General features: G+C 41.8%; 1 protein-coding gene across 19 annotated transcripts in view; it reads left to right on the top strand.

The window, feature by feature from the left end:
* MCTP1 (multiple C2 and transmembrane domain containing 1) overlaps nucleotides 1-26,562 on the top strand; it is a 767,919-nt gene that overhangs the window by 593,631 nt on the left and 147,726 nt on the right. For 15 of the 19 annotated variants that reach the window (XM_089313022.1, XM_051853978.3, XM_017344604.4 and 12 more), the window contains 4 exons: nucleotides 149-251; nucleotides 590-691; nucleotides 1,064-1,138; nucleotides 3,067-3,186. In XM_089313022.1, coding sequence (XP_089169148.1) covers nucleotides 149-251; nucleotides 590-691; nucleotides 1,064-1,138; nucleotides 3,067-3,186 — 400 coding nt within the window. The remainder of the gene's footprint in view (nucleotides 1-148; nucleotides 252-589; nucleotides 692-1,063; nucleotides 1,139-3,066; nucleotides 3,187-26,562) is intronic. The other 4 variants (XM_051853977.3, XM_089313020.1, XM_070056468.2 and 1 more) reach the window with 1 other exon arrangement.

The following is a 26,562-nucleotide window of genomic DNA, read 5'->3' as shown; positions in this document are numbered from 1 at the left end:
ACCAGGCTACCCTGTGCATATGTGTATGCAAATAACACACACACACACACACATATAAATCAGCTGGAGCTATCCAGATTTTCAAAACCATTCCAGTCCTTGTTTTCCACTGATGAATTTTTTTTTCTCATCTGTGTTTATTATGCAGCAATGTTAAAGATATCCATTCGGTTCTTGAAGTGACAGTTTATGATGAAGATCGGGATCGAAGTGCTGACTTTCTGGGCAAAGTCGCTATCCCATTGCTGTCTGTAAGTTTTATTCACCTGACACACTGTTCTGTTTTGCTTTTGCTCAAGGAAAAAAAAAAAAAAGAAAAAACCTCAGCTCTGTGTCTGTCATTTCTCAACCAAGGTCTGTAATAAGAACACTAAAAATTTTAACATACTCAATTCACGGCCATGTTGAATCCCATGATAGTTAATTTTTCCTGACAGACTTGATCCTGGTAATGAACAGGTACTTGTCAGAATTGCCACAGTTGTTTTGGGTTCTCTGTCAGTTTCAGCAGCTGGGGGTCAAAGGTCAGCGAGGGAGTGTATTCAGTGGAGACCGCGAGACAGACGGCTGTCATGTCCTTTTCCCGCAGATTCAAAATGGTGAACAGAAAGCCTACGTCTTGAAAAACAAGCAGCTGACAGGGCCAACAAAGGGGGTCATCTATCTTGAAATAGATGTGATTTTTAATGCTGTAAGTCTTAACTTTGGCTTTTTTGTACTGCTAAAGAGTTCAGTTTCATGAAAGCTTTTGTTCCTGATTTGTAGAGAATTTCTGTCATTCCTCATTTTCTCTAAACCTTGATGTATCCTGGAGATTACGCTTCTGCCACCGCCTGGCACACCCACACTTTCTGTGCGAGTCGGCCCCGGCCGCGGCCGGCTGCTCTGGCCGCTGCTTGCCGGGGAGCAGAGCGGAGTGCGTGCGTGTGCAACTGTAGACATTTATATTTTATGAGCGCAGCAGCCAGCACTTTGTAGAAATGATTGCAAATTGAACTGCATGAAAAACTTGTAAACATTTGTACTCTATTAGTCCATAACAGACACATGTGTTGATGTGTAGGTAAAAGCCAGTTTACGGACATTAATACCCAAAGAACAGAAGTACATTGAAGAGGAAAACAGACTCTCTAAACAGGTAAAAAAAAAAAAAAAATGAGGCAAGATGACTCCCTCTGGGAAGGCCTGATTGAATCTGTAAAACATCTAAGTAAATTCAAATAAACTTCGGTGTGGTATGGGGGGAGGGAGACGGTGGATTTTTGATCATCTACTTATTGCAAATGGCTCTTTCTTCCTTTTTCCCTTTCTTGCTCTCTCCTCTCTTCCTCCCTTTCTTTGGAAGATCAAACAAGGACAATACCAAAGTAATAAGTTGGATGGGGGTGCCGAGGAAAAAAAGGGGATAGTGCAGGCACTGCGTATGCTGATTCTGTAGTCCTGTTAGCCAGAGAGTGATCATTTTGAACAGAAAATACAATTTGATTGCCATGGAATGTGTAAATGAGATCACCAAAGGCTGAGGTTCAGATGTGTGTGCAGACCACCCACAGGTATGCGGCAGGTGTGTGTAAAGCGAGCCCCTAGAGAGTTCTGCCTCTAAGCCAGAGGAGAGGGGCTCCCTCGGTTAAGGGAAGCCTTCCTGCTAATTAGATTTTAACCGTGATCTTTGAGAAGTGAACTTTTATTGGCATTTTAGCTGAGCAAACAGGAAATCCCGAAATCAGATTTTCTTCTACGATGAAGAATTTTTCAATTAAGCCTGATATACACCATGATAGTTTTAAATTAGATTTGATATCAAGTTGAGCACTAAGCTATCCCCCTTTTCTCTGTCCATTTAATAAAGTTAAACTAACATCTTTATTATGGATGGGAAATTTACTGGACTGATTTGTACCTTGGAATACTTAATGATTTTTTGTGACATTAGAGACCTGAAAATATTTTTGTTTTTCATCTAACAGACTCATTGTGAGCAGTGAGATTTTAAGGCAGTGCGTGAGTTACAAATGTAATACCAATCTAAATTGAAATACAAATTATATTTCTCCACAGTTAGAGAAAAATAATAAAAGTAGCTTTCCTAAGGAGGAAAACAAATAGGGAAGATTTTTACTTTGCCTGAAAGAAATTTCAGTCTTAGCAACCTGTTAAACTGGTGTGCACATTACTTGCGTCTGTACTAATCCATAGCTATTTTTTCAAGGTAAGACCTCAGTAAACTTATCGACTGCTTTAAAATACCACACCAGCATTGAAATTTGTATTTGGAAGAAGCAAAATACTAATTTGCAGATTTATTATTCTAACTATTAACACAGCTGCATGGAATTTTTGAACCATTGTCTAGTACAGGAGGTATTCTTTTTACAGTGAAGTCGTGTACAGTTTTGAAATTGAAATTGTATCCATTCTCATGTATCTTTTTAAACTAAAGATTACCTAAAGCTTTTGATCACCGTAGAATTTTCTCCAATTCCAAAAGTATGGAAAATAATGAAGAAATATAGAGTAATATGTGTATGTGAGAGAGAGAGAGAAGCAGAATGAGTGATAGGAAGAAATAGAGAAATCAAGCTAAAATGATGACAAAGTTTTGTTTTCTATAATAAAGTAATAATACTCCACAGGTTTCTAAGACCATAAATAAAAATATCCCAAGTTATCCATTTTACTTTTAAATATCTTGAAATTAAAATATTTAATGAATGTTAAAACCACAATATGATTTAAGTGTCTAAAATTAATGTGCTCTCAGTATGTAACAAAAAAAATTTAAATCTGTTAGAGATGTATTTTTCTTGCGAACAAAGGTTGTCCAACCTACATAACGCTATTTTTAAAACACATATTTTGGTAAGGAGTTGGTCTCAGAAGTCAGTTCTTTCTGCTTTCTCCAGAAATGCTTCTTTTCCTGTAGCTTGTGACTCAAATGCCTTGGGATGGCTTGCACCCTTGTTAACTTTCCAAATCCTTTTTAACACAAAATAAAGACTCTTGCGGGGTACCTGATGGTTTTTAGTTGTGCGTGCAAATTCTAATAAGAGTTGCATTTCCTTCCAGCTCCTCCTAAGAAACTTTATCAGAATGAAACGCTGTGTCATGGTGCTCGTGAATGCTGCCTACTACGTTAATAGTTGCTTTGACTGGGATTCACCCCCAAGGAGTCTCGCTGCCTTTGTGGTATGGTCACACTGTATTACTTACATTGGTATTCATTAAATTCAGTAATCGTGGCTGCATGTTTCTGTGGCTATAGTAACAGTTCTGTTGATGTGGCCATTTAAAAACTCCTATTTTGAGACTCGACTGGACAGATTTGCCGTGGGCAGGGACCTGATGGATTGCACAAGGTCTGAATCCAAGAATACTTCTCCCTCCCCTCAGATTTCCGGAACGCGAGACATCTCAGCCAATGTATAATTTTCTCTGTGACAGTTAAAAAGTGAAATTTTTGCATATTGCATAATTCCAGAATCCCAACAGGAGGGCCAAGAAAAGTCTCCAGGATGAAAAATAATAACAGGAACAGGCTTGACCATCCTCGGTGGGCTTTCCTTCGTTCCCTGGTTATTTTGTCAATCTATGAAAATCCTTGGCAGTAGAATGCTCGTTGGTCATGCTTTAATATGTGGGTCAATTGGGAGTGGAAGTGACCTATTTAAGAGATGGTTTAGTATTTCTGAGGTTTCCAGTTTTTGAAAAGTCACCGGTGAGCAGGTGATAGGTCCAAATAGCCCTCTAACAGTGTTCATCTTGCAGCCTTTTACTTTGATTATTCGAAAACTCATGATGAGACCTCCTGGCAGGGTTAGAAAATCCGAAAGAACACTACTTTCCTGTGAGCTTTTGCTGGAGTTTTCTGTTCTCCCGTTATTTTTGCTTATTAAGGATTTTTAGTTTGAAGTTTCAGTGGAGTCCTCCTTTTGAAATCTTTATTTTTGTGTTTGCTAGAATTATGAGTACCTTATGTTTCCTTAGAGTTGCCAGTTTGGCGAAATACGACTTTATTATGGGCACTTACAAGAAGAGCCTTAATTAGTAACAAATCAACATTTTAGTATTACCATTCAAATGAGGGTGTGCACATCTGTTTAGTACTTTGAGCTCTGTCTTCCTCTCACGCCTTGTATGGGACTTTCATTAATGTCTGAGCACAGGAACAAAGAGTGTGTATGTCCCTTTGTGTTGTAAGTTACCAGAAAGTTAGGCAGCCTGCTTCCCATAGCCACGTTGTTGTCTCCCTAAAGAAAGCAATTGTCATTATCATTAAGTTTTCGGGGAAAAAAAAATCTCCTTATCTCCATAGCCTGTTAGCAGCTCTCTCACATAATAAATATATCAGGATTCTAGTAAGAAGACTTTGTTCTGATTTTTCGCTAGCGAGATGCACTTTGTTGTTTATGAGAAAAAATGATATTGAATCTCTATGTATAGTCTCTGTGTATATTTTGCGTCATTACTTCCGGGTTCTGTGGGGTCTTAGAAGAGTGGGAAAATTCTACTCAAAAGATGATGCTGCCATTTTCGATTCACTCCTTCTGAGTCATTCCCCACAGCTGTTTGTGAAATCTGAACACAGAGGAATGTACAGATGTGCTTTATTTGCCCAGGAATATTCGGTTTGAACCCTTTAGCAGTAACAGTGTGTCGTGTAAGTCTTCGTAGAACTTGTGACTTCTGGTGCTCCCTCGGGTCAGGGGTGTTCAAGATGGCCGCCTAGCCCCCCTCCCCCTTTTCATAATTTCCTTCTTGTTCTTAAAAAATAAACAAAAACCCATCAGATGCCAGAATTCTGGGAAACTTGCATCCATGTACATGGTACTTCTTGAGTGACCACCGGAAGAGGCAGATTTCGCTAGGGATGAAATGGGATCTCTTAGTCGGTGGTCAGATTCAAGCCTGTGGCACACAGGCCAAATGTGGGGGCTTGCAAAACCTGGGAGCCGGTCAGCGAAGGGTGTGCTGAGCCTGCTGGTGGAAGCAGGCTGCCAGCTGCAAAGTGAACACAGGTGAGGAGGATTTCTGAAGCAGTAGCATCAACTGCTGCGTTGGGGAAGAGCCCTGAGTCACATTCTCCTGAATGCGATTAAAACAGTGAACAAGGGAGCCAGACGTCATTGATGTAGATCTGAACTGGGAGTTCATGAAGATGGGAGCCCCATCTCTGGGCCTCCGGTGGCACCTGCACTTAGTAAGTGCCCCCTACAACAGACATCTGGGTCTGCTGACCAATCCATCCATCTGAAAAGGTTTCCTTTGGGGGAGAAACTCATTCTTGAACGATGCCGGATCAATCAGGGCCTACTGTAATAAAGCTAGTTATTAAATCATAATAGACATAGCTTCACGCTATTGTGTCATTTTCCCTGGAGTTTCTTTTTGAATTCTAAACTCTTTCATAATCCTTTGTCAATCATCTGTTTTAACCTCAGGTTAAATTCTGACACAAAAAAATGCTTCTGTAATAATAACAATAGTCATTAGGTACTTACTATATGTGTCAAAGAACTGTTTATCATGCATTAATGAATTTCATGTCCCTGACAACCTTATGAGGTAGATGCCAGTATTTTCTCGGTACACAGAGAAAGAAACCAAGGCACAGAGAAGTTAAGTTCCTTGCAGAAGGCCACACAGCATTCTCTCCTCCCTTATAGGAGCTTTTAAAATATACACCTTAGATTTTTAGTGTCTCCACAATACAGAGCAAAAGCTACTGTGGGATTTTTATTAATCTTATAGATATGGAGTGACATATTTTAAAATTAAAGGGATCAGCAATCTCACTGCCTATCCAGAGCCTTTTGGGGCCAGTTTACTGGAAAGAACTGCTTTCCACTAGGAGAAATGTGTGCACAGCACCCCATTGTCACAGACATATTGTCCTCGTCACTCCCTGTTGATGGCTCATGGGTCTATTATTATAATATTGGGTCCACTCAGCCCACTCTGTCATCAAGGCAGCCTGCCTCCCGCAGCGCCTGCATTTGTATATTATGCAACTTGGTCCTGGGCCCAGAGCAGTCAACTGTGTAACAAGTAAGGGCCGGTTTTTAATTCCGTTTTACTTTTGGCTTTTCTGATTTACTGTCCAAAAAAAAAGCATGTAGAACAATGAAATCAAAAGAGAAAACAAAAAAAAATTTTTTTTTTTTTTTGGTTCATTGTCCATGAAGGCAGAGAGCTCAAGAAATGCAGGCTAAGCACAGGCCCTGTCTCCTTAGCGCCCCCTATGTGCTGGGGAGGGTATCTCAAGCCTCATAGTGGGTCTGCAGGTATGGGATCAAATATGGGCAAATACATTTCTGGAATGTTCTTGTTATTGTGGGCAGTGAACTAGGGCTTTATGTTTTATCCTAAATCTTGGCCTAGAAGCGAATACAGGCATGTGTGGTACAGGAGGCCTGTTCATCTTCGAGAATCTTCTATTGTGGACATGGGAATGTGTCCTAAATTGGACCTAATTTTCATCAGGCTCTTGACCAGACATTTGTGTTCTTGTGGATGTCAGTGGGTGCAACATGGAAAAAAAAATAGAAGCATGTACATTCCCCCTTTCTTTTCAGCATGTCATTTCTCACTATAATGAGCGCAGAAATAATTGGACAACTGAACTATCAGTAAAAGGACACACTTCAGTGTGCGTCAGAGAATTATTTTACAGGACAAACTTTAATCTTTAAATGTGATTGTAGATAATTTGTGGTACCATCTGTCCATTTGGAATTGTTTTAGCCTTTTCTGTCGTTATACAGTAAGTGCCGCTGTGTTTAACATTAACATTTGATATTTTACACATTTCATTTCTGTTCTGCTGTACGGTCCTTGGGGAGTGGTGCGCTGGTGCTACATGAGAGAGACAAAGTATTGATCAGTTAACATTTCAGCTACATTTATGTATGTCGCAAAATTAATGAAAATGCCAGACAAAAATGTCAGAGTGCGCAAAAAAGGTAGAATTTAAATTTGGTACCTTAATGAAAAGTCTTAAGATGTGCATTATCAAAAATGTCCTCTTGCCTTTCAAGTAGAATTTCTAACAGAATAACTGAAGGGGGCCACATATTTTACTTAGAGGAACAATGAACATGAATTATGAAGAGATGTCAACTCCTGAGAAGTACCTTGTGTTCCAAAACGGCGTGTTTGAATGCTTAAGTCTGAAGTCATAAAATCCATTTGTTTCTGTTCCTGTCTGGAGAGCTGCTGGCTTCATCCCTCCCTTCTGACCAGCCCAAGAGGCAGGCTTCCTCCGGAGAGTCTCCCTCTAGCTTTGCCTTGGTGTCCGCGTGTGTGTGTGCGTGTGTGCGTGTGCGTGTGTGTGTGTGTGTGTGAAAACCAAGAATTCCCTCTGCAGCAGTTCGTCGGGACCACTCTGGTTCATTCCTCGTTCCTTTCTGGGTCCTTTGCTAATGCCCAGTTTCCCTTTGCTTCCAGAGAATTTATGCTTTACCTTCATTCAAGCTGCATTTTAGAAAAGGAGCACGCTTGGGACAGCAGCCACCCGGCAGAAAAGCCGGGCGATTATGCGGGAAGAGAGAGAAAAAACAGAGATGTATGCAAAGAATGGCACGAGGCAGCTCTGTGTAGCTAAATGATTGTTTTTTGAAAATGGGGGAGGCACTAGCGAAAGAGGAGAAACTGGGCTTGCAGAGGCAATGAGAATACAGCACAAGGACTGGAAGACAATAGGTTCTTAAGGACGCCTTATTATAGACTTCCTGTGTAGCAAGTGTACTGCTATTGAACTACTTATGGATTTTTATAAAAATTATTGCAAACCAGAGAGACATTTTAAGTAGCCCTCGTGGTCAAGGTCTAAGGAGAGTACTGCTTAAGAAGAAACGGTAGTGGAAAACAAAGATGGGTCTCCATCACCTGTAGTTCAAGTGCTAGCATTCCCATTGCTGAACAATGAGGTGCAGGGTAATTATACTGGATAAACTGAAGGTCAGTGTGAGTTTCTGTCCGTCAGAAATTACTGTTCTGAAAATTTAAGGGCCGTCAGTAATGCCTCACCAGCAAAATTTATGCTTCAAGTCAAGGGCAATTTTTAAATAATTTTTATTCTTGTGGAAGCTGTTTGGTATTATTGCTACAATAGTTTCAGAAAAGCCAGAATATGAAAAACTGTATGTTCTAAATACGTTTTTGTTGCTTTCCACACAAGAGCAAAGTAGAAGGACCCCGAAAATCAAAGAAACAAGCCCAAAAGCACACTGGTCTACAATTGATGATCCTATCATATAGTTAGGAATGTATCAAAAATTCTGTAAATCCACACTTCACTGTGCTCTCTCTTGACATAAACACTAAGTTCACTAAACAGTGTTTCCTTTCTTCTATGTAAACTTTAAGTTATGTTAAACATTTCCTTTACAAATGTACAGGGAGGGAAAGAAAAAACTTTAGTGTAGAATTTCACTGATTTAGAAGATTACCATATACCTCCAGAGTTACCTACAGTTCCTCTGATGGAGTGAAAAAGTATTGACACTTGGAAATTTCTAGTACTTTATTTTTTTCCAGTAGGTTGTATGCACAATTCATACATTCTGGCATATCAGATTGATACTCAAAATATATGTCTTTTCTCTCAACCATCTCATTCCTAGAGAACATTTTTTTCAAATGTTTTCTGAAATTACATTAAAAAATTACGTTTTCATAACCATTACCTTTTACAAAGCATTGAATATAAATTCTTGGAATTATTTAAAAGCCCCAGCCCCCTCTCACCCAAGTACCTTAGATTAGAAGTGAGCTAGGTTTTAAGATTGATCACTATGAGCTAAAATCAACCCCGAATCTTAGAAAATGCAGCAAACCAGATAACAATGGAACAAAACATTTTCTCTCATCTTTTTCAGAGGAGTGATGCTTACTTGAATGTATAGTCACTTTCCCTTTGTTTTTGTATCTATTATATATGCAACAACAGTACTTTTTCAAATGAGAGCTTTGTTCTCTTTAAATGATGCTAACGTCCTTTTTTGTTTATTTTAATAGATGTCAGCAAAAGGGTTTTCTGGGCTTTGGAGGGAAATAATTGCATAAGCCACAGGGTCTGCTACTCTGAAAAGCTTATTCCTCCTCAATTTTATTTTATGTTGACAATGAGTTTAGTCCCAATAGCAGGTCACACTCGTGTTTTCTGGGGTCTCTTCTGTCTCCTTTGTCCCCTAAGTAGGAATAGGTTGCTGTAATCTGGAGACATGTTCTTCTGAGTAATTTGGGGGTGATAAGCTATTCCACTTCAATTCTCATATATAGTGTTGTTGCGCTGTAGTATCATCTAGCATAAGCCTCATCATCGTAACTGTGATAGCGCGTCACATCCAAGAAATAGCCTTCTTACGAACCTTAATGGTGCATGTGACGAAAGCTATGGCGGTGGGAGATGTCTGAGCTCCGGGGAGTTGTTTTCTGGCTCTGGGGACACTGTCCCGTTTCACCTCCGGCTGCTTCCTTTCGTTACCTACCAGCCCCCAACCACTTGTGAGACCCTTGGATCTCTTGTATGTGCTTCGTATTTTGCAACCGAGTTAACTAAGGGTCAAGAAATTATAAAATAACGCATCAGAGATGTCTCACTGTTGCTACCCAATTTCCTAAACCGGTGTTCTTGTCCTCTGAAGGAATTCCCGCTTTCCAATTTCAATTTCAATTGTAAGGGGCACACACGCTGAGCAAAATTGCAAGCCATATTCCATTGTGGCTCACTATTATATAAAGAATTTTACAAAGGGAAAAAGTTAAATGAATGAAATTACTTATATAATTTGTTTTAATAAAATCATATAAGTAAGAGTAATAACTTTTCTAACAATGCAGATCAGAACATAGATATGGTCAGTAACACCTATGATCATTAAGTTACCTCTGCACGTGTTTTTGTTTTTGTTTTTTTTAAGATTTTTTTATTTATTTGAAAGACACAGTTACAGAGAAAGGGAGAGGTCTTCCATCCACTGGTTCACTCCCCAGATGGCTGCAACAGTTGGTGCTGAGCCAATCTGAAGCCAGGAGCCAGGAGTTTGTTCCAGGTCTCCCACATGGATGCAGGAGCTCAAGGACTTGGGGCCATCTTCTAGTGCTTTCCCAAGTGCATCAGCAGGACACTGGATCGGAAATGGAACAGCCGGGACTTGAACTGACACCCATATGGGGTGCTGGTGCTGCAGGCCAGGGCTTTAACCCTCTGTGCCACAGCACCCGCCCTGCACGTGTTTCCATACCCCTCTGTATTGGGTCCATGTGAAGAAATAGGAACACAAATGATGCGGCATTTGTCTATTGTCACTAGTTGTAACACCATTCCTTAGAGTGACGAATACATTAGGACCAATCTACCAAGTGAGAAGCTAGCCTGAAATTTTGTGAAGGAAAGTGCTTTTGCTTGGCCTTTTGTCTTTTGTCTTGCCATCATCTTACCACATTTTACCATTACAGTAAAAATTGGAGGTAGACATAGTGGTCCACCTTTGCCTTAGGTGGGCTTGCGGCTTATTACTTGTCTTTGCATCTCCTGCGTTGTTGTGAGGACAGGTCCAGCACTCAGCAAGGGTAACAGTTAGAGATCGATAACAGAATAAAGATGCTCACGATGGTCATCAACCTCCAGCTCATAGGGGATAATGGCAAAAACCAGAGAAAAGGCTTTTATTTGCTCTTTTCCCTCATTTTTAAAAAATATTCACCTGTTTGAATGGCAGAGTTACAGAGGGAGAGAGGGAGAGAGAGAGAGAGAGGTCTTCCATCTACTGGTTCACTCCCCAAGTGGCCACAACGGCTGGAGCTAGGCCAGTCCGAAGCCAGGAGCAAGGAGCTTCTTCCAGGTCTCCCATGTGGGCACAGGGGCCCCCAGTGCTTGGTCCATCTTCTACTACTTTCCCAGATGCATCAGCAGGGAGTTGGATCGGAAGTGGAGCAGCCAGGACTCAAAATGGCAGCCATATGGGACGCTGGCGTTGCAAGCAGTGACTTAACCCACTGCACCACAGTGCTGGTCCTATTTGCTCCTAAATCAGTGTTTGTCAACTTTTTTTTTCATATCCCCCCCCCCTCCAGTGAAAAATTGTATTTAATTTAAATGAGAGAAGCGAAATACTAAGGAAGAACGTTTGTTCAGAGTATTGTGCTTTGGAGGCCCACAAATGACTGTAATATCTAAGATTTGAGTTGCTGCCCACCCCGAGAATCCGTTTTCCCCTTGGGTGTCATTTTGCTTCACTGAGAATGTGCTAAACAAGCTTTAACGGAAGTGCAGCCATGTGTGCTTCCATACTTGCGGTGGTAAAGTCCAGTTTGGAATGTCACTAGCCAGGAGCTGCTTCTGGATGTCCAGAGTGCACATGTAGTTTGCACGTGGTGGACATGATTCCCCTAAGAAGCCAGTCTGGAGAAACAGAATTTGTGATCTCTATACAAAACTATTGTAACATTGGAGTCTAATTAAAGGCAAAACGTTTGACTTTGCAAATTGAAGAATTTGATCTCCTTTGTGCAAATCGACACCAAAGTTTGCTTTCTTCCTCCAGTTCGAAGGGTGCCTTGCTGTGGTTCACCAAGGTGTAGCAGTGGGGTGAACATGAATTCTGGCCTTAGTACATCACTTCTCTCATTATGCAGGTTTGATGGGTTTTATCCATACATTGCCTGGTATTTATGGCTGATCGCCTAACTTTATATTCTTAAATGAATATCATATGTCGGAGATGTAAAAGCATACTTCATTAGGCTCTATTACCCATTAGATCTTCATTGGAAGGGCAGGGGAAAGAGGTTATAGAATAGAGAAGTTGCTTAAAACAGGGCACTTGTTTTACATACTTCTCTGCATGGTGGATTACTCAGCTCACTATAGAATTCAAGAATTTCTCAATACTGTGCAAATATTTGAGGTTCTGTATTCCACATTGCTATCTACAAGCAATTCTACCTTGTTTTCCATAGTTTATATGCTAAGCAAGTCCTGCCAAGCAAACTTAAGTCAGTGCTTGAGTGTTTAAAGCAAAGATAGCTCATCCAGTTTTGTCATAAAATGTTGGTGAAGTAAGCAGTGTTTCCTTTTGTCAGTTAGAGAAATCTCTTGGATTAACTTTAAAATGAGGTCACCAAGTAGAAACGTTAAAAGTAACCCATTGATTGTGCACAAGTTAGTACTCTGAAGGTTATGTAAGAGAGGAGCTTTATTTTAAGGTGGTGGTAAAATCATGGCTGCTACTCAGAGACGATGAATTCATAAACGTAGAAGTTTAGGTGGCTGTGTTTGCTTTTTCTAATTAGGCAGCTATCTGATTTTGTTTAAATTCTCTCCAGTGGAGTTTGCTTCTTCCATTGCCAGAGCCTGTTGCAAACCCCAGCTAGGGGCTGGTATTTAGAGACCTTTAACCAGGTTCTCCTCACCTGAGTTATCCTGCACTGTGTCCTTTGCTTATTTAAATTCTCGGAGTCTGAGCCTCCTGCCACAGTTTTTGCCTTGAGTTGTGAATTGTGGCTGATGTGTGGTTAAGACGGAACATGTTTCCTAAGATGTCCAGGTCTGCTTGGTGAGACGGTTGCTTCACCCTGCACGCACATTCCCCCGTAGGGGCACTGCTGTGGGCAGTGACAAAGATGCTCTCCCAGAGCCTCGGGATCTCGTGATGGAGGACCCGCTGTGGAACGGGAGCCTTGGGAAGAGCTAGTAGAGTCCGTGAGTCATGGCTTGATTCTAGGAACACATGTGCTCCAGCCAAGCTCCAGCTGTCCAATCCCAAGCCTCCAAAGGGCAAGCCCGCAGGGCATGCAAAGGTCCCTACATCGCGTACCCTGGATTTTTTTTTTTTTTTTTTTTTGACAGGCAGAGTGGACAGTGAGAGAGAGAGACAGAGAGAAAGGTCTTCCTTTGCCGTTGGTTCACCCTCCAATGGCCTCTGCGGCCAGCGCGCTACGGCCGGCGCACCGCACTGATCCGATGGCAGGAGCCAGGTACTCATCCTGGTCTCCCATGGGGTGCAGGGCCCAAGCACTTGGGCCATCCTCCACTGCACTCCTGGGCCACAGCAGAGAGCTGGCCTGGAAGAGGAGCAACCGGGACAGAATCCGGCGCCCCGACCGGGACTAGAACCCGGTGTGCCGGCGCCGCTAGGCGGAGGATTAGCCTAGTGAGCCGCGGTGCCGGCCGTACCCTGGACTTTGATGAGCTTTTCTGCTAGTTGAGATCACATCAAACTGCTGCTCCCCGACATCCCTGGCAGAGATGTGTGTGTGTCTTAAGAGCTCTGAAGGGGTTCGCTCTGTGTTTAAGTAGGGTGTATTTTAGGTAAGAAATATTATTTGGCCTCTAAGTAGTAATGATGACTCATGAAAAATACACTTCCCTGATTTCAAACATATATTTTCACAGACTTGAGTAAACAGTTTAAACTGCTTGTATTGGTCCACATTGACTTAATGGTTGCTGAGATGAATATGTCCCTGGCCTACTTTTCCATTAGGCTACATAAATGTACATGGTGTACAAGGGTCTCTATTTGAGTTATTTAGAAAAATTGGTGATCTGCCTTCATTTTATTTTTTGTCTTCCTAAATTTCCTTTAAAGTTATGTGGATCCAAAATATCCCAGCATAGAATTAAACCACGTAATGGAGTGGTATATCCCTTTACAAAGTAGTGGCAGTAATGAAATAATAATTTGCGTATATTCTGAGATAGGAATCAAATTACAAATAGCCATAGTGCTGTTCACTTCAGTATATAAATTACTATAAACTTGATGTACCAATTGATTACTACTGGGTTTACTGGAGTGAAGATAGCTAAATTAAATAATCTTTATGAAATGCTTTGAAGGCTGTAATGGGAGGGCCTGTGCATAATTTGGACTTGAATAATATACAGAAACACAACCATGAGGCTAGTGCTGTGGCACAGTGGGTTAAAGCCCCAGCCTGCAGCAAGGGCATCCTATATGTGTGCAGGTTCAAGTCCTGGCTGCTCCACTTCCGATCTAGCTTTTTGCTATGTCCTGGGAAAGCAGTAGAAGATGGCCCAAGTCCTTGGGCCCTTGCACCCATGTGAGAGACCTGGAAGAAGCTCCTGGCCTCGGATCAGCTCAGCTCTGGCCATTGTGGTCATCATGGTCATCATTTTTTGAGTGAGCCAGTAGATGGAAGACCTCTCTCTATAACTCCATCTTTCAAAACTAAAAAAAAAAAAATACAAAGGTACAACCACACAGGTTTTTGTGAGAGCTTGGTAGTCCTTCAAAGTTTGTATCAGCATGGAAAAGTATTTCACTTAACATTATTATTGGAAAATATTCTATACTGGGCTTAAGAGTGAGGGAGGGGCAGGCGCCATGGCTCACTAGGCTAATCCTCCGCCTTGCGGCGCCGGCACACCGGGTTCTAGTCCCGGTCGGGGCGCCGGATTCTGTCCCGGTTGCCCCTCTTCCAGGCCAGCTCTCTGCTGTGGCCCGGGAGTGCAGGGGAGGATGGCCCAAGTGCTTGGGCCCTGCACCCCATGGGAGACCAGGAGAAGCACCTGGCTCCTGCCATCGGATCAGCGCGATGCGCCTGCCCAAGCGCGCCGGCCGTGGCGGCCATTGGAGGGTGAACCAACGGTAAAGGAAGAAAGGAAGACCTTTCTCTCTGTCTCTCTCTCACTGTCCACTCTGCCTGTCCAAAAAAAAAAGGAGTCACAAGATGTTACAGCGATGTTGCTGCTGCCTCCAACAAATACACCAGAGATGGATTTGACAATACCAGAATTCCATTTCTAATTGACTAGACTGTTTAATTGACATGTAAGAACCTAGGCAATAAAGTAGATTGTAAGCTGAAAAATCTGGTTTTGCAGTATTTTTAATCCATTGCCAGAGCCTGCAGTAGGACGTGCTGCTTGAGATGCATTTCAGTTGCCGTTAGCAGGTGTCCCCCGGTTTTTCTAGACACTCGATAATACTGAGTTCATTGACTGACTCAGACTTCAGTGGCAAGACTGGAAGTCGCGTAAGGGAACCCCCCCCCCCCCCATGGTGTTGGGTGAAGCTGGAAATAGGTGGAGTAGATGAGGCATCGTCAAAGGGTGAGTAGGGGCTATGGCTCTGCCATCCTCTCTCCACCTTGAGAAATTCATACGTCAGATTCACACTCGTTATTCTTGTCATCTTAATGAGATCAGTGTGGGAACATTTCTCTCCTTTTTCTCCTGATTGTCAGAAACGGGCCACTCCGGTGTTTCTCCTCTCTCTCTTGCCTTCCCATGTATTTGCTTAGAAGGCCAGAAATGTTATTTGGTTACAGCAGGCAGCCCCAGAGTGTCACAGCTAAGGGCTTCAGGATTGCGGGCAGGGACCACAGCACCGAGGTCTGTGTCTGTCCTGCTTTCTCTCTCTCCCTCTCTCTCACTGCCTCTTGGTCTCTTTTTGTTTTCAGACTTTCTGTGGCTACCTTCCATAGCACTGCTGTCTGTCTGTCTGTCCTGTTGTCTCTCTCTCATTGTCTGTATCTCTCTCACTGCCTCTTGGTCTGTTTTTGCTTTCAGACTTTTACCACCTGCCATATTTCCCAGGGGGGTTCCTGGGAAGAGAAGGGGGAAGTTAATTTCTCCATGGAGGGCAAAAGAAAAGGGTACCTGAGTCTGACTCTGCTTGGCTACCTTCCTTCTCCCTGGGTCCGTTGCTGTAATTAATTTTGCACACAGTCTCCCTAAACCAGGTCTGAATGCAACCGGTTCATGTGTCCAAGACAGAGACGTGTCCAGCCTGGAACTAAAAAGAGGCAAAATGGGCAAGAAACCAACTTCTGATGCATCTTATCCTCAAATACATTTTCAGATCTTTCCAGAAACAGTCACTGTGTATAATTAAAGTTGCTAGGAGAGATTTTTATCATGTTTTTACATCATGAATCCCCTTCATTCTTAAGGACAATGATCGGAAATTATGGAAATATTATTTCAGTGGTCTGGGACTGTTGGTTGTTAGATTACAATATAACCACACTGGTTGGGGCACAGCTTTGCTTTAGAGTCCCTTTAACATGATTGAAGAATTTTAAAGTAGGCGTTTTTAATATTTGCTGCCCTCTTAATTATTTCTTGTTTAATGCACCACTGTTAGCACAGGGATTATGAGTTAATAAAAATGTCATAGCATAAGTGTATAAAACACTATATAATTTTCACCAGGTAATGATTAACAGCATAAGTTTATATTAGCAATACTCTCAGCATACAGTCCCTAAATGTGTTTGAGTCTCATCTTTTAGAAAACAATTCTGTGCTGCAATTTAGTGATAAATTCTGTTAAGCTTGTTAATGCAACTTTTTTAGGCACATGAATGGTTAGCTTTGGGCCTATTGCTGTCTGAAAAAAATCACTCTATTTTAAAATCAATCCGAAAGTTTTAAATGTTGTCTTGACATTTGCCAGCACAACCTTATTGAGATTCATAAAGAGCATCTTTATCTCGTCCCACTGTTTGTTAGAAGAGTTGAAAAATAAAATTAATAAGCCATTAGGCCATTATTACGTGATGGTTTTGTTCACATAGATAAATGGGTTTCTTTTCCCCTCTTTCTTTCTAAATAATGTCTCGCTGGCTTTGTTCCGTGCCTGCAGCAGGCTGTAAGTATGTATCTTTATACCATCAGAATGAATGAGATATATCTGTATAAATTATTGATTCGCTGGAGCCTACCTCAGTGATTCAGAGCTGCAAACTCTGGCAGCTTATCTAATAGAATGGTATAACCAGCAGACTCAAGTTACCTACCACAGCAACAGTCGCCAGTTGGGGGGTCAAATGCCCCTTTACCTTTCTACCTGAACACCTGCAAATTGAGCCGGATCCCATTCAGAATTTTAAGAACAGGTCCATTGTTGCAGGAAGTAGAGTTTGTTTCTGGGAGAAAATTATGCCAGTTCTAGTTCTGAATGAAAGACAAGGCTTTTATTACTCCAGGGATATTAGGGCTGACTGCCTTTTTGAGAAAACAAATTTGCTGTAACTTTATCTGTAATTTAGTCCTGAATGGGTGCAAATAGACCGCACATTGTATGGAGCAGCCAGAAGAAAATAGGGGTTTGTTGAAGTTCCACGGGGCTATGTAACCATTATATTTCCGAGGGAAGTCTTATCGGAGTTGCAGGCTGTAAGGGGGAATATTTTGGCTACAGGCTTAGCATTAAACACCTGTTTTGAATTTGAGTTTAGAGTGACATTGGACAAGAAAGTTTTTTTTTTCTTTTTTGGTCTAAAATTGTGGAAGATGAGAAGGCATCTACTGAAAGTTACCATATATGCTGGCCCTGTGCAGAAATTATTCAGAAATGATTAGGGTCCCTCCTCATGAGATTGAATGCTAGACTTGGGTCCAATTGTGTTGTTTGGTTTCACTTTTATAAGAAAATCAAATGCACTGCTTTCTATACCCTTTCCAATCACAAACTAAAGCATAGGCAACGTGATTCATGGAAGAGTCTGATTTATGCTTTGCCAAGGCAGAGTAACATAAAAGTTTTGAGTAAGGGATAGGAAAAGGCATTATGTCAGCTGGTGAGCCCCTGGGTCACGGTGTGCAGATTGCAGGATGGAGACACAGTCCCTCGCACTGGTCACCCACTCCTTAGCAGGCTGGTAGTTGTCATGGGAACACCCCTCTCTGCAGTGTTCCAGTTGATCACTGACATGGAACCGAACTGGGTAATCAAACATCTTAGCCATGTGCTTGTCCTAAGTTCCAGCGCCGTCAGTTAGCACATTCTCCGTGAAAAGCTTGGTTGTAATAAGTCTCTGTTAGCTCGCAGTTGCCATGATTGAACAGTTATTCAATTTTTCTGCTCCCCACCCCACCAGCCTCATCTTCACTTATATTCAAAATCCGAGAAGAAATGTATCCAAGAACATTTCGAAGCCCTACTCAAGCAAATTTCCTGATCTCTACCTTAAGCAAGCTGTTGGGGGTTAATCCAGGCTTTAAGACTTAAGTTTCCTTAATATGTTTTGGCACATATGAGGATAACTAAGCCCCTGGGGTCTTAGTAATTTTGAGAGTCTCTTCCTGAATCACGAGGGAGGAGAAATATATATGGTGAAGCCCGGGTGCAGTAGGTAAGAAATCTAGTATGTGAGCACCTTCTACCCATAAATCCACCCCTCTCTCACTGTTTTCTCGTCTCACCACCAGATCCCCCTGGCGTGACACCATCATAATCACACTCCTACCACCTGCCCTATAGTCCCTACCACCATCGGCTTGTGTCTGCCATATTTTATGTCATTGAAAATGACCAATGCCTCGTATCATCCTTTAGGCTGTGAGTTTCAGGATGTCACCGAGGTAATCCAATGATTAAATCTGTTCTGTAGGGTTGGGAATAGGACCACCCTTAGACAGCATACATACATTTTATCCCTGGCTGTGTGGACAAAGCATTTCTGATTTTCTAAGCCTCCCAAGGCTGTGATTGTGAGCAGGTAGTAAAAGGCTGGGATTGAGCTATGAGAGAGTCGCTGGAGGAGTGGAGGAGCCTTGAAGTAACACCGTGTGGGGAACGGCTGGTGCCCGCCAGGCACAGGGGCGTCCTTTTTGGTTGGTGAGAACTGCACCTCTCCCTTCATTATAAGATGATGAATATGAAGCAACCTGGAAGGGAATCTGTCACAAAGGTTTTCTGAGCCGGGTAGCCTCATTGTGCTTTTCTCTGTGAGATCCAAAGTATAAGCAAAAGCACTGCTCTCCTAAGAAGTGTAACAAACCACCCTTCGCTTCGAAACGCAGGGTCTCACCTTCTCCACATAATGAACCCTCGTGGCTGCGGATCGGCAGCCATCAGGACGGCTCGTGAGAAGCAGGAGGATTCAAAGCGATGCCGACTCTCCTGCCACGGCCCACTCTCCGCGACTCGGTGGGGTCCTCGCTAATGCGTCCATCCGTGCTGCCCGAGTCTTTGCGATTTAGATTTGAAAGCTGGATGCAATGTAGGAATATAAATTCTTTCAAGGAAGACAGATTACTTCTGCTTTCTCCCCCACTCACAACCCCTGTGTTCACCTTTATAGTGATCTTTTTTTTTTTTTCAAATAGTAATGTGGTTTAAAAATCATTTTAAGTTGCTCAGCGTAAATGATAAAATCAAATATTGGATTCACAAACAGTAGCCTTTATTGGTTTGTGACAAGCGATCCATCTTTTTACGTTCGTACAGCTTTCTGAACCAGATTATTTTTCATAATTGATCATTTGTGACTCATATATTTGTTATCTGTTCTTTTATGGCTTTGAAAATAGTGAACGATGCCAAAGATCGCCAAGCTTTTATAAAGAAAATTATTTTAGTGTAGTTTATTGGCTGGCATTTTCTGAAAGTATGTTACCGATAAGTTTGCAGAGAATGTAGCAAAGATAAAAGTAACAACCCTTGCTAGGAAGAGAGCTGGTAGGTCCAGGATTCATATTGATAATGCGGATTTAGTTTTGGAATTCATTCATGTTAAGCATGAGAGTAATGAAGGTACATAAATAAGAAAGAAATGTTAAATATCATGCAAAGTTAGAAAAACAGGTTTCTTACACATACACACATTCTTGCCAATATACCACCCACGTTATAGTAGCGTGCAGACCTAGTAGGCCACCTTGCAGTGAGCATCAGTGATACCAACAGAATAATGATACTGTTTCTTATGAGCAATAGTTCTAGTTGGTTTTGATAAATTTACCTTAGGGCGAGTACCTAGCAACCTGTAATATACTTTTTATTATTCAACTTTCTATTTTGTTGTTAAAGCCTTCTAAAATACAATAGGAAAATTCTGATCCTTTATTACGGTTTGTAATTATGTTACAGAGGAGAATTAGGGCTCTCCATATGAATTTATTTACCCCAGGTAAATAATAATACTTAGGCCTCTACAATCTGGTTTGCCTAAGAGGACAATATTAAAAACTCTTTCCGTTAATTAATAATTCGCTCACACATCCTGCACATTCTCACTACTGATCACAATAGCACTGACTGAGTAAAGTAGGAGTCAGTTGGAAAAGTAGCAATCTAATTTGCTGAGAGCTATATACGAGGAAAAGTATTTTTAGAAGAATTAAATATTAATTCCTAGAAAACTTGGTATGAATCTGCTTTTAGAAATTATATGGTTCTCTCCTAAATCTTTATTAGAATTTCTCCTGCACAATTTAATTATAGAGAACTATTTCTAATAAAAAGATTACCTACTTAATTAAAACAAAATTGAGATCATTTAATCATAACATAATTATATTATGATTACATACAATTAACCACCATATATAAAACGTTTACTCTTCCAGAGACTAAAACTGGAAAGAAAATAAAACAGCAACACCTGTGGGTGAATGCCTTCACCACTTCCACTTTCAAAGTTATAGATTGGAGACTATTTCACACATTGAATGCGCCACCAGATTGCTTAAGATCCATGCTGTAGGCAAGGGAAATGCTGAGCGATATTCCACTGTCTATAAATCAAAGTAAACCAAATTAGTACACATATATTTCCAACACTTTGGGGATTTTTTTGTATTTGAGCTCTAGGTGAATTCCATCTAAGGTGATTAGCTTTAAATATTTCCAAGACATAGTTGCAATTTGTCTGATTCAAAACCAAAATCCATTCGTAAGAACCAGATTCTTTCCTTACGCAAACTGGGTATGTTCTAAATTGTGTTTAAAATTAAGGATGCGTGGAACAGCTCCGTCAGATAGGCTAGCAGAACGTCTGAGCTGAATAAATAGCGGTATTAAGACGAAGAGCTTGCCTTTATGCAAATCTTGGGAAATGTTGACAGTGTTATTTAGCATCTCTTGCACTATGAGGAAGAATTAGCTCTACCTTTTCAGATGTTTCATTGGCCTGCTTTCTGGCGTGTGCAGTGACTTGGGATGTGTTTATTTGTGCATATGGAGGGGCAGATTGTTGAGGCGTTTTACCCATAATATGTTATTCAGTTTTGAAATCCCTTCTCTTGGGAGCTAGAATTTCTTTATAATTGAAGGGAAGATGCATTCTAATAGTTTGCCTTATAGTTTTCTGTGTATTTCAGAAAACATAGGCTGTTACATAAATGGGAATTCAGCATTAATCTCTGTGGTTTTTTTTTTGCCAGGGTAAATCTGATTCCTTTATTGTAAGACAAGCTGCATCTGAGCTTCAGAACCAAAACATTAAATATTTTACAATTAAAAATATATATAACCTCTAATTATTCTGAATATTTAATGTAGATAATTGTGAAGGGATGAATTTTAAAACCTCTAATGAGTCGGATTATGAAGTGTATAAAATCCACTCCTCACACCACCACTGCCCCACTTCCCTCACCATGGGGGAAAATGTTCCAAATTTTATGATTGATCATTTTACCAAACACAACTAAAATGATCAATATAGATCCTGTACAGAGAATCTGTATTGAGAATCAATATAGACTCAGAGGTATTGGAATATTGAGAGACAACTTTATCTCCATCAGTTTACATTTTTCAAGAGCTCAAAATAAAAACCCCAAAGAGAAGAGAAATAATGCAAAACTCTAAAACTGTATTATGATTTTAAAACAAAAGCTGTCAGTGTATTTCCCGCTGTGTATTAGGCAGTCTTCTGGGCTTATCTCCTTGTCAGTAAATAACTTAGATGCCGCTGTATAAAATTGTTTACCTCTTTTCCCCCCGGTCTCGCATGTCGTTCTGCAGTTTGGCCTGTAGGTAGCAGTGTTGCACCACAAAAAGCTCTCGTTTATTTTGGCTGCCAAAGCGTAAGCACTGGGTACAGCCCTGTTCAATGCAAGCAGTGTTACTTGTGAAAGTCCTGGACTTTGCTGATGGACTGTGATCTTACAACAGTAACCAACAGCTGATTTATCAGAGGTTTGGCCTTAAGAGCTCATAATTTTGCTGTGAGGTGATTTTACTTGGTGTTGTGACCCTGTATAGTTGGCAGGCATCACCTGGACCCTTGAAACTTCCGCTGCTGGTCTGAAACATAATGCCCTATTTCTCATGCAGCCTTTCCGATAAAGAGAAATCCAAGGGTCCTCTAGAATACAGACTAGCAGGTCAGTACTCACGTACAAAGTGCTTCTGAAGTCAGGCACTCTCCTGGATAAAGCCATGAGCTCATCTCAGAATCAGCACCAGCTTACACCTGTTTAGTCTTCTTTCGATGAAGAATAATGGAAAGCCGAAGGGATCAGCATTAACGCTGTAACCAGTTATTTTAAAATAAGTACCACAGAATGCCATGGTATATATCTTTTTTAAACGGCAAAAAAAAAAAAAAAAAAAAAAAAAAAAAAAAAAGGAAACTTTTTAAGCACTGGCAGAGCATGTGTTCCACACCAAAATGTACCTTTCTTTCTAATTCACGGGTTGAAAATAGTAAGTGGTGTTTGTAGAAGGAAGATTGTTGATTGCTTTTGGAAAGAGCACCCTCTTTTGCTAGCAAGGCTGTTTGTCTGATTTTGATCCACTTTTGTGCCTTCATTGCCTCCTTCATGATGTGAGCTGGGCGGCCGCTGAGGTCTACAATGGGAGTCCACGCTGGTTATGCCCTGACCCCTGGGAAATAGAGGGGGAGGCCGGCTCTGGGGAAGAGTGGACATTTAGGCAGGGGCTTGGAGGATGAATGGGAGTTTGCTGGTAGTGAAAGATGGAGAAAGAGTGTTTCAGGCCAAAGGATCAATTTGTTATGTAGCACATATTTATTAATCAGTATCACTAGAAAATATCCACAGAATAATTATTCCTTCCGGAATGAAAGATTTGTTTTGTTGTTACTATTGGAATGCTGATTAATAAAGTGTGGAAAAAATTATATTTTATGATAGTGCTGTCTTACCGAGGAAGGAACTAGCTTTTAACGATACTAAAATCTCATCAAAACTCTATTTTTTAATCTTTCAGCTAATATGACTTCATCCCTGTGAATGTCTAGTCCCATGTTTATGTGGAATTCAAAAAAAAATCACAAATCCTTACTTTCATCCATGTTCCAAATCTACCAAGGAGCTCACTGGGTTTGAGAGACTGGAGCCTGGTATTTCGTGGGTTCTTTGAACAAACTGGTCCTGCGTGCCTGTAGTTCTTAGAAGGGATGATTAGGGTCAGGTGGGAGAGGAACTGACCTTTGTCAGTCTGAGTCCAGCTTATTGCAAACTGTCAGTATTCTGAGTTTCCAGTGTTGACCAGTCAATTAATAGCATACATCTGATTTTACAGAAATTATCCCAGTCCTAGAAATTCTATCAGTTATCACCTGCGTTGGTAAAACTTCAATGACTTCCTTTTATGAAGTTCCAAGTGAATGCGATCACAATAAGAATCTTAATGGCCGAGATTGCGTTTGGGGCCCACCGTACCTACTTTCCCCGAGCCCAGTAAAGGCTCCAGAATGTGGTTTCAGGGACAAGAAGAGCTCATTGTTCGCAAGGAATGGCCTTTGAATCCATGCATCAGTGGTTATTAGAGCTGCAGCTGGTTCACAACAAATATTCACATCTTAAGTACTTAGATAGAGAAGTCATTTTCTCCGAGGGTGACCCCCCGGGGCTGCAGGGTGGCAGGAAGCTCAGAGAGACTGACGAATCTGAGACAAGAAGAGTAGCTTCATGTGCTGGGGCAGCTGATGTGTTTCTCAAGGTTTCACATTTGATTTTAGGTCGATCTTTGTTTTTCCAAGACTTTCCGGTTACACGACTCACTGGCATATTCCTTTATGAAATGTGGTTGATTTACATGTGGAAGGCGCTTTTTGACCCTGAAAACTTTCATCCCATCAGTTACAAATACTGAACACCCTGCCATCCCTGCACCTGCTCACCACCCCCCTCCCCAGACCAAGGCTTAGGCTAGGATACCAAACAGGTGAGGGACCTGCGGTTTCAATGTTATCTGGGCTAAATGAGGCTGAAGCTGCAGATGAAAATAAAAGAATGGAAAAACAGGTGCCTGAACAGGTGGGTTTGTGATCTTTTGCCATTACACTGGTTCTCATGGTCTGAGGATAATCACAAGAAACTACAGAGCCCCCTCTGTTCTGGAGAACATCTGGGCATCCTCACACCAGGGGTTGACCCTGCGGGGTGGTGAACTTGACTGCGTGGGGTGAGGTTTCCCTCTCTCGCTAATCTGCCTCACCCCAACAGATCCTCTGTACCCATACACACATGGCTGCCTCGAGATAGTCCATGAAGATATGTAACCCTGGAGATTCCTTCCTGTGGGGGGGAGATGGACAGAGAGCAAAGAATCCATCTTTGTTCTCGGTCGAGCCTTGGAGATCTCGTTTCCGGAAGAATAAGATGGATAGTCTGAGAACGAAGGGGAACAGCAGAAACTTGACCTTTTATTCTTCTTCATTGTCTCAGGAGATGCGAAAATACGCTTAGCACAGAAGCAGAAATGTAGAAAAAGACTTAGAGCTGCTGTCACATAGGAGAAACAACTTTGCTTCTCTCGTATGAGTTAGAAGGACAAGTGGGTTCCACATTGGGGAAAAGGAATAATTCTTACACTGGTTATGAAGCTCCCCATGGCCAGCAGGTTTGCAGAGTGCATGCAACTTGGAGTACATTCTTAGAGCAGTGCCTCTCCACCTATGCTTACATGCACATCATCTGGGGATCTTGTTAAAAGCCACGTTGTGATTTCTGTAGTTTTAGGCTAGTTTCCAGGAGAGACTGCTGCTCCTGGCAGGGGACTTTGAAATAAAAAAAAAAAAAAAATCAGTGGTACAACACATAGGTGATCAAATGATAGCCGGTTTCAGAATCGCCTAGAAGGTTCTTGAGAGTGTTCGGATGCAGCCAAGAATCTGTATTGGTAGCAAGTTTACAGGTGCGGCAGCTGAGCTGGGTCACACTCTGGGAACCACTGGCCCCCGGCCATCTGTTCTGTGAGATGCTTGTTAGGATTAGAAAGGGTGTTAGAAGTGTGCATGCATATGCACACAGACACAGTTTGTAGTCTCTGCCCTTCAGTGGCACTGATCTCACTGGACTTGGATGGGACTGCTCCCTTCAGGTTTTTCCAGGATGTCACCATACTGGCATCCTTATGCCCTTCTCTCTGTCTTCCTCTTCACTGTCGCCCTCAACCTGGAGGAAGAGCAGGCTCGCAGGGCAATGGGGCACAGGTGCAGGAGCCATCACAGGGCCTGAGCAGAGCTGGAGAAATAGATGAGCGCAAAGACGAAGAAGGTATTATCCACACAGTTGTGGGCAACTTCTAGAACTTCTTTCTCTCTGCGCTCCTTCTTGTAAAGAATGAAGACCAGGAAGCCTTGTGAACCCCCAGCCCTGCTGATGTCAAGGCTCTGGGAGGGGTGCTTGGGAAGCAGAGGGAAGCCAAGTGCAGGAGGAGGGCAATGGTTCGCAGTCCTGTTGGCTGCTTGGCGTCTGTTCTGTTTAAAATACACCTAGCAGCTGCTTCCAGCTAATCTTCCTTGCTGACCATTAGGAGACAAAAAGAAAATTATTTTTGCAGGAAGGTGACCTTTGTCTCAACCTAATAAATCAGTCTGCTCGCCTCACTCACATGTGCTGGGCCCACCTTGCAATGTCCTGAAATCCATGAGCTCAACTGGTGGGACCAGTTAGAAGCCATCTCTCCCTCGTTATGTGTGACTTCAGCGTTAGTATTGACCATTTAGTGGATGCTCTCATTTTCTGCATAAACCATGCCAAAATTCATACAAAGAAACAGAGTTAATGGCCCCAAAACCGTTGTTAACAATTCATTGTGTCTTTGAAAGTTACTGAAAATAAAAAACCTAATTAGAAGCAACCTGGGGCGGCAGAACCTATTGCCTAACCCCAACCTGTCGTCCTAACCTCATTTCTTTTGCTGGTCCATCCTGTACCACCCTACATGCCATCCTGTAGGCTAGGATTGGCAAAACGCACTGTTGACATCCCGCCTTTTCTCATGACGATGTCATACGTGGGCCACAGCACGTGCGCTTACACACAGGTATAATCTTCCTGGACAAGCCCTTCCAGGTAACCAGGATCAACTTTGGGAGCTGATTCTCGGGGCGAGCCCATTCCTTCGTTCTCTGATTGTGAATCTGCCTGACTGCCCTCCTGAGTTTGAGTCTGTGAGGGATGAAGAACAGGTTGCGTTTGTGAATTCTCAGGATGAAGTAGAGGACTCTGAACGCGGCACACACTCAACGTCAGTTCGCTTTTGCTGAATTTTATTTTGATGGTTAGTCTAAGCTGCTGAAAAAAAAAAAAACCCTACATCTTATCAAAATGTTTACATATTGGGTTTATTATTCTTAATAACGTCTCCACTAACGAAAAGCAAAATATTCCTTTCTCTCTGTCTCTCTCACTGTCCACTCTGCCTGTCAAAAAAAAAAAAAAAAAGCGAAATATGAGGAGTCTTCAAAAAGTTCATGGAAAGGGCATATTATAAAAAAATTATGAATTTCAAAAATTTTACACCAAAATAATTTTTCTTTTAATCCATTTTCCATGAACTTTTTTGAAGTAACCTCATAGAGCAAGCAGAGTTACCCTGGATC

Source organism: Oryctolagus cuniculus, chromosome 14 (assembly GCF_051225735.1).
Source record: "Oryctolagus cuniculus isolate XC-2025 breed Fujian yellow rabbit chromosome 14, ASM5122573v1, whole genome shotgun sequence".
NCBI lineage: Eukaryota > Metazoa > Chordata > Mammalia > Lagomorpha > Leporidae > Oryctolagus > Oryctolagus cuniculus.
Note: the sequence above shows the minus strand (reverse complement) of the source record. Positions and strands in the feature narration are given on the sequence as shown.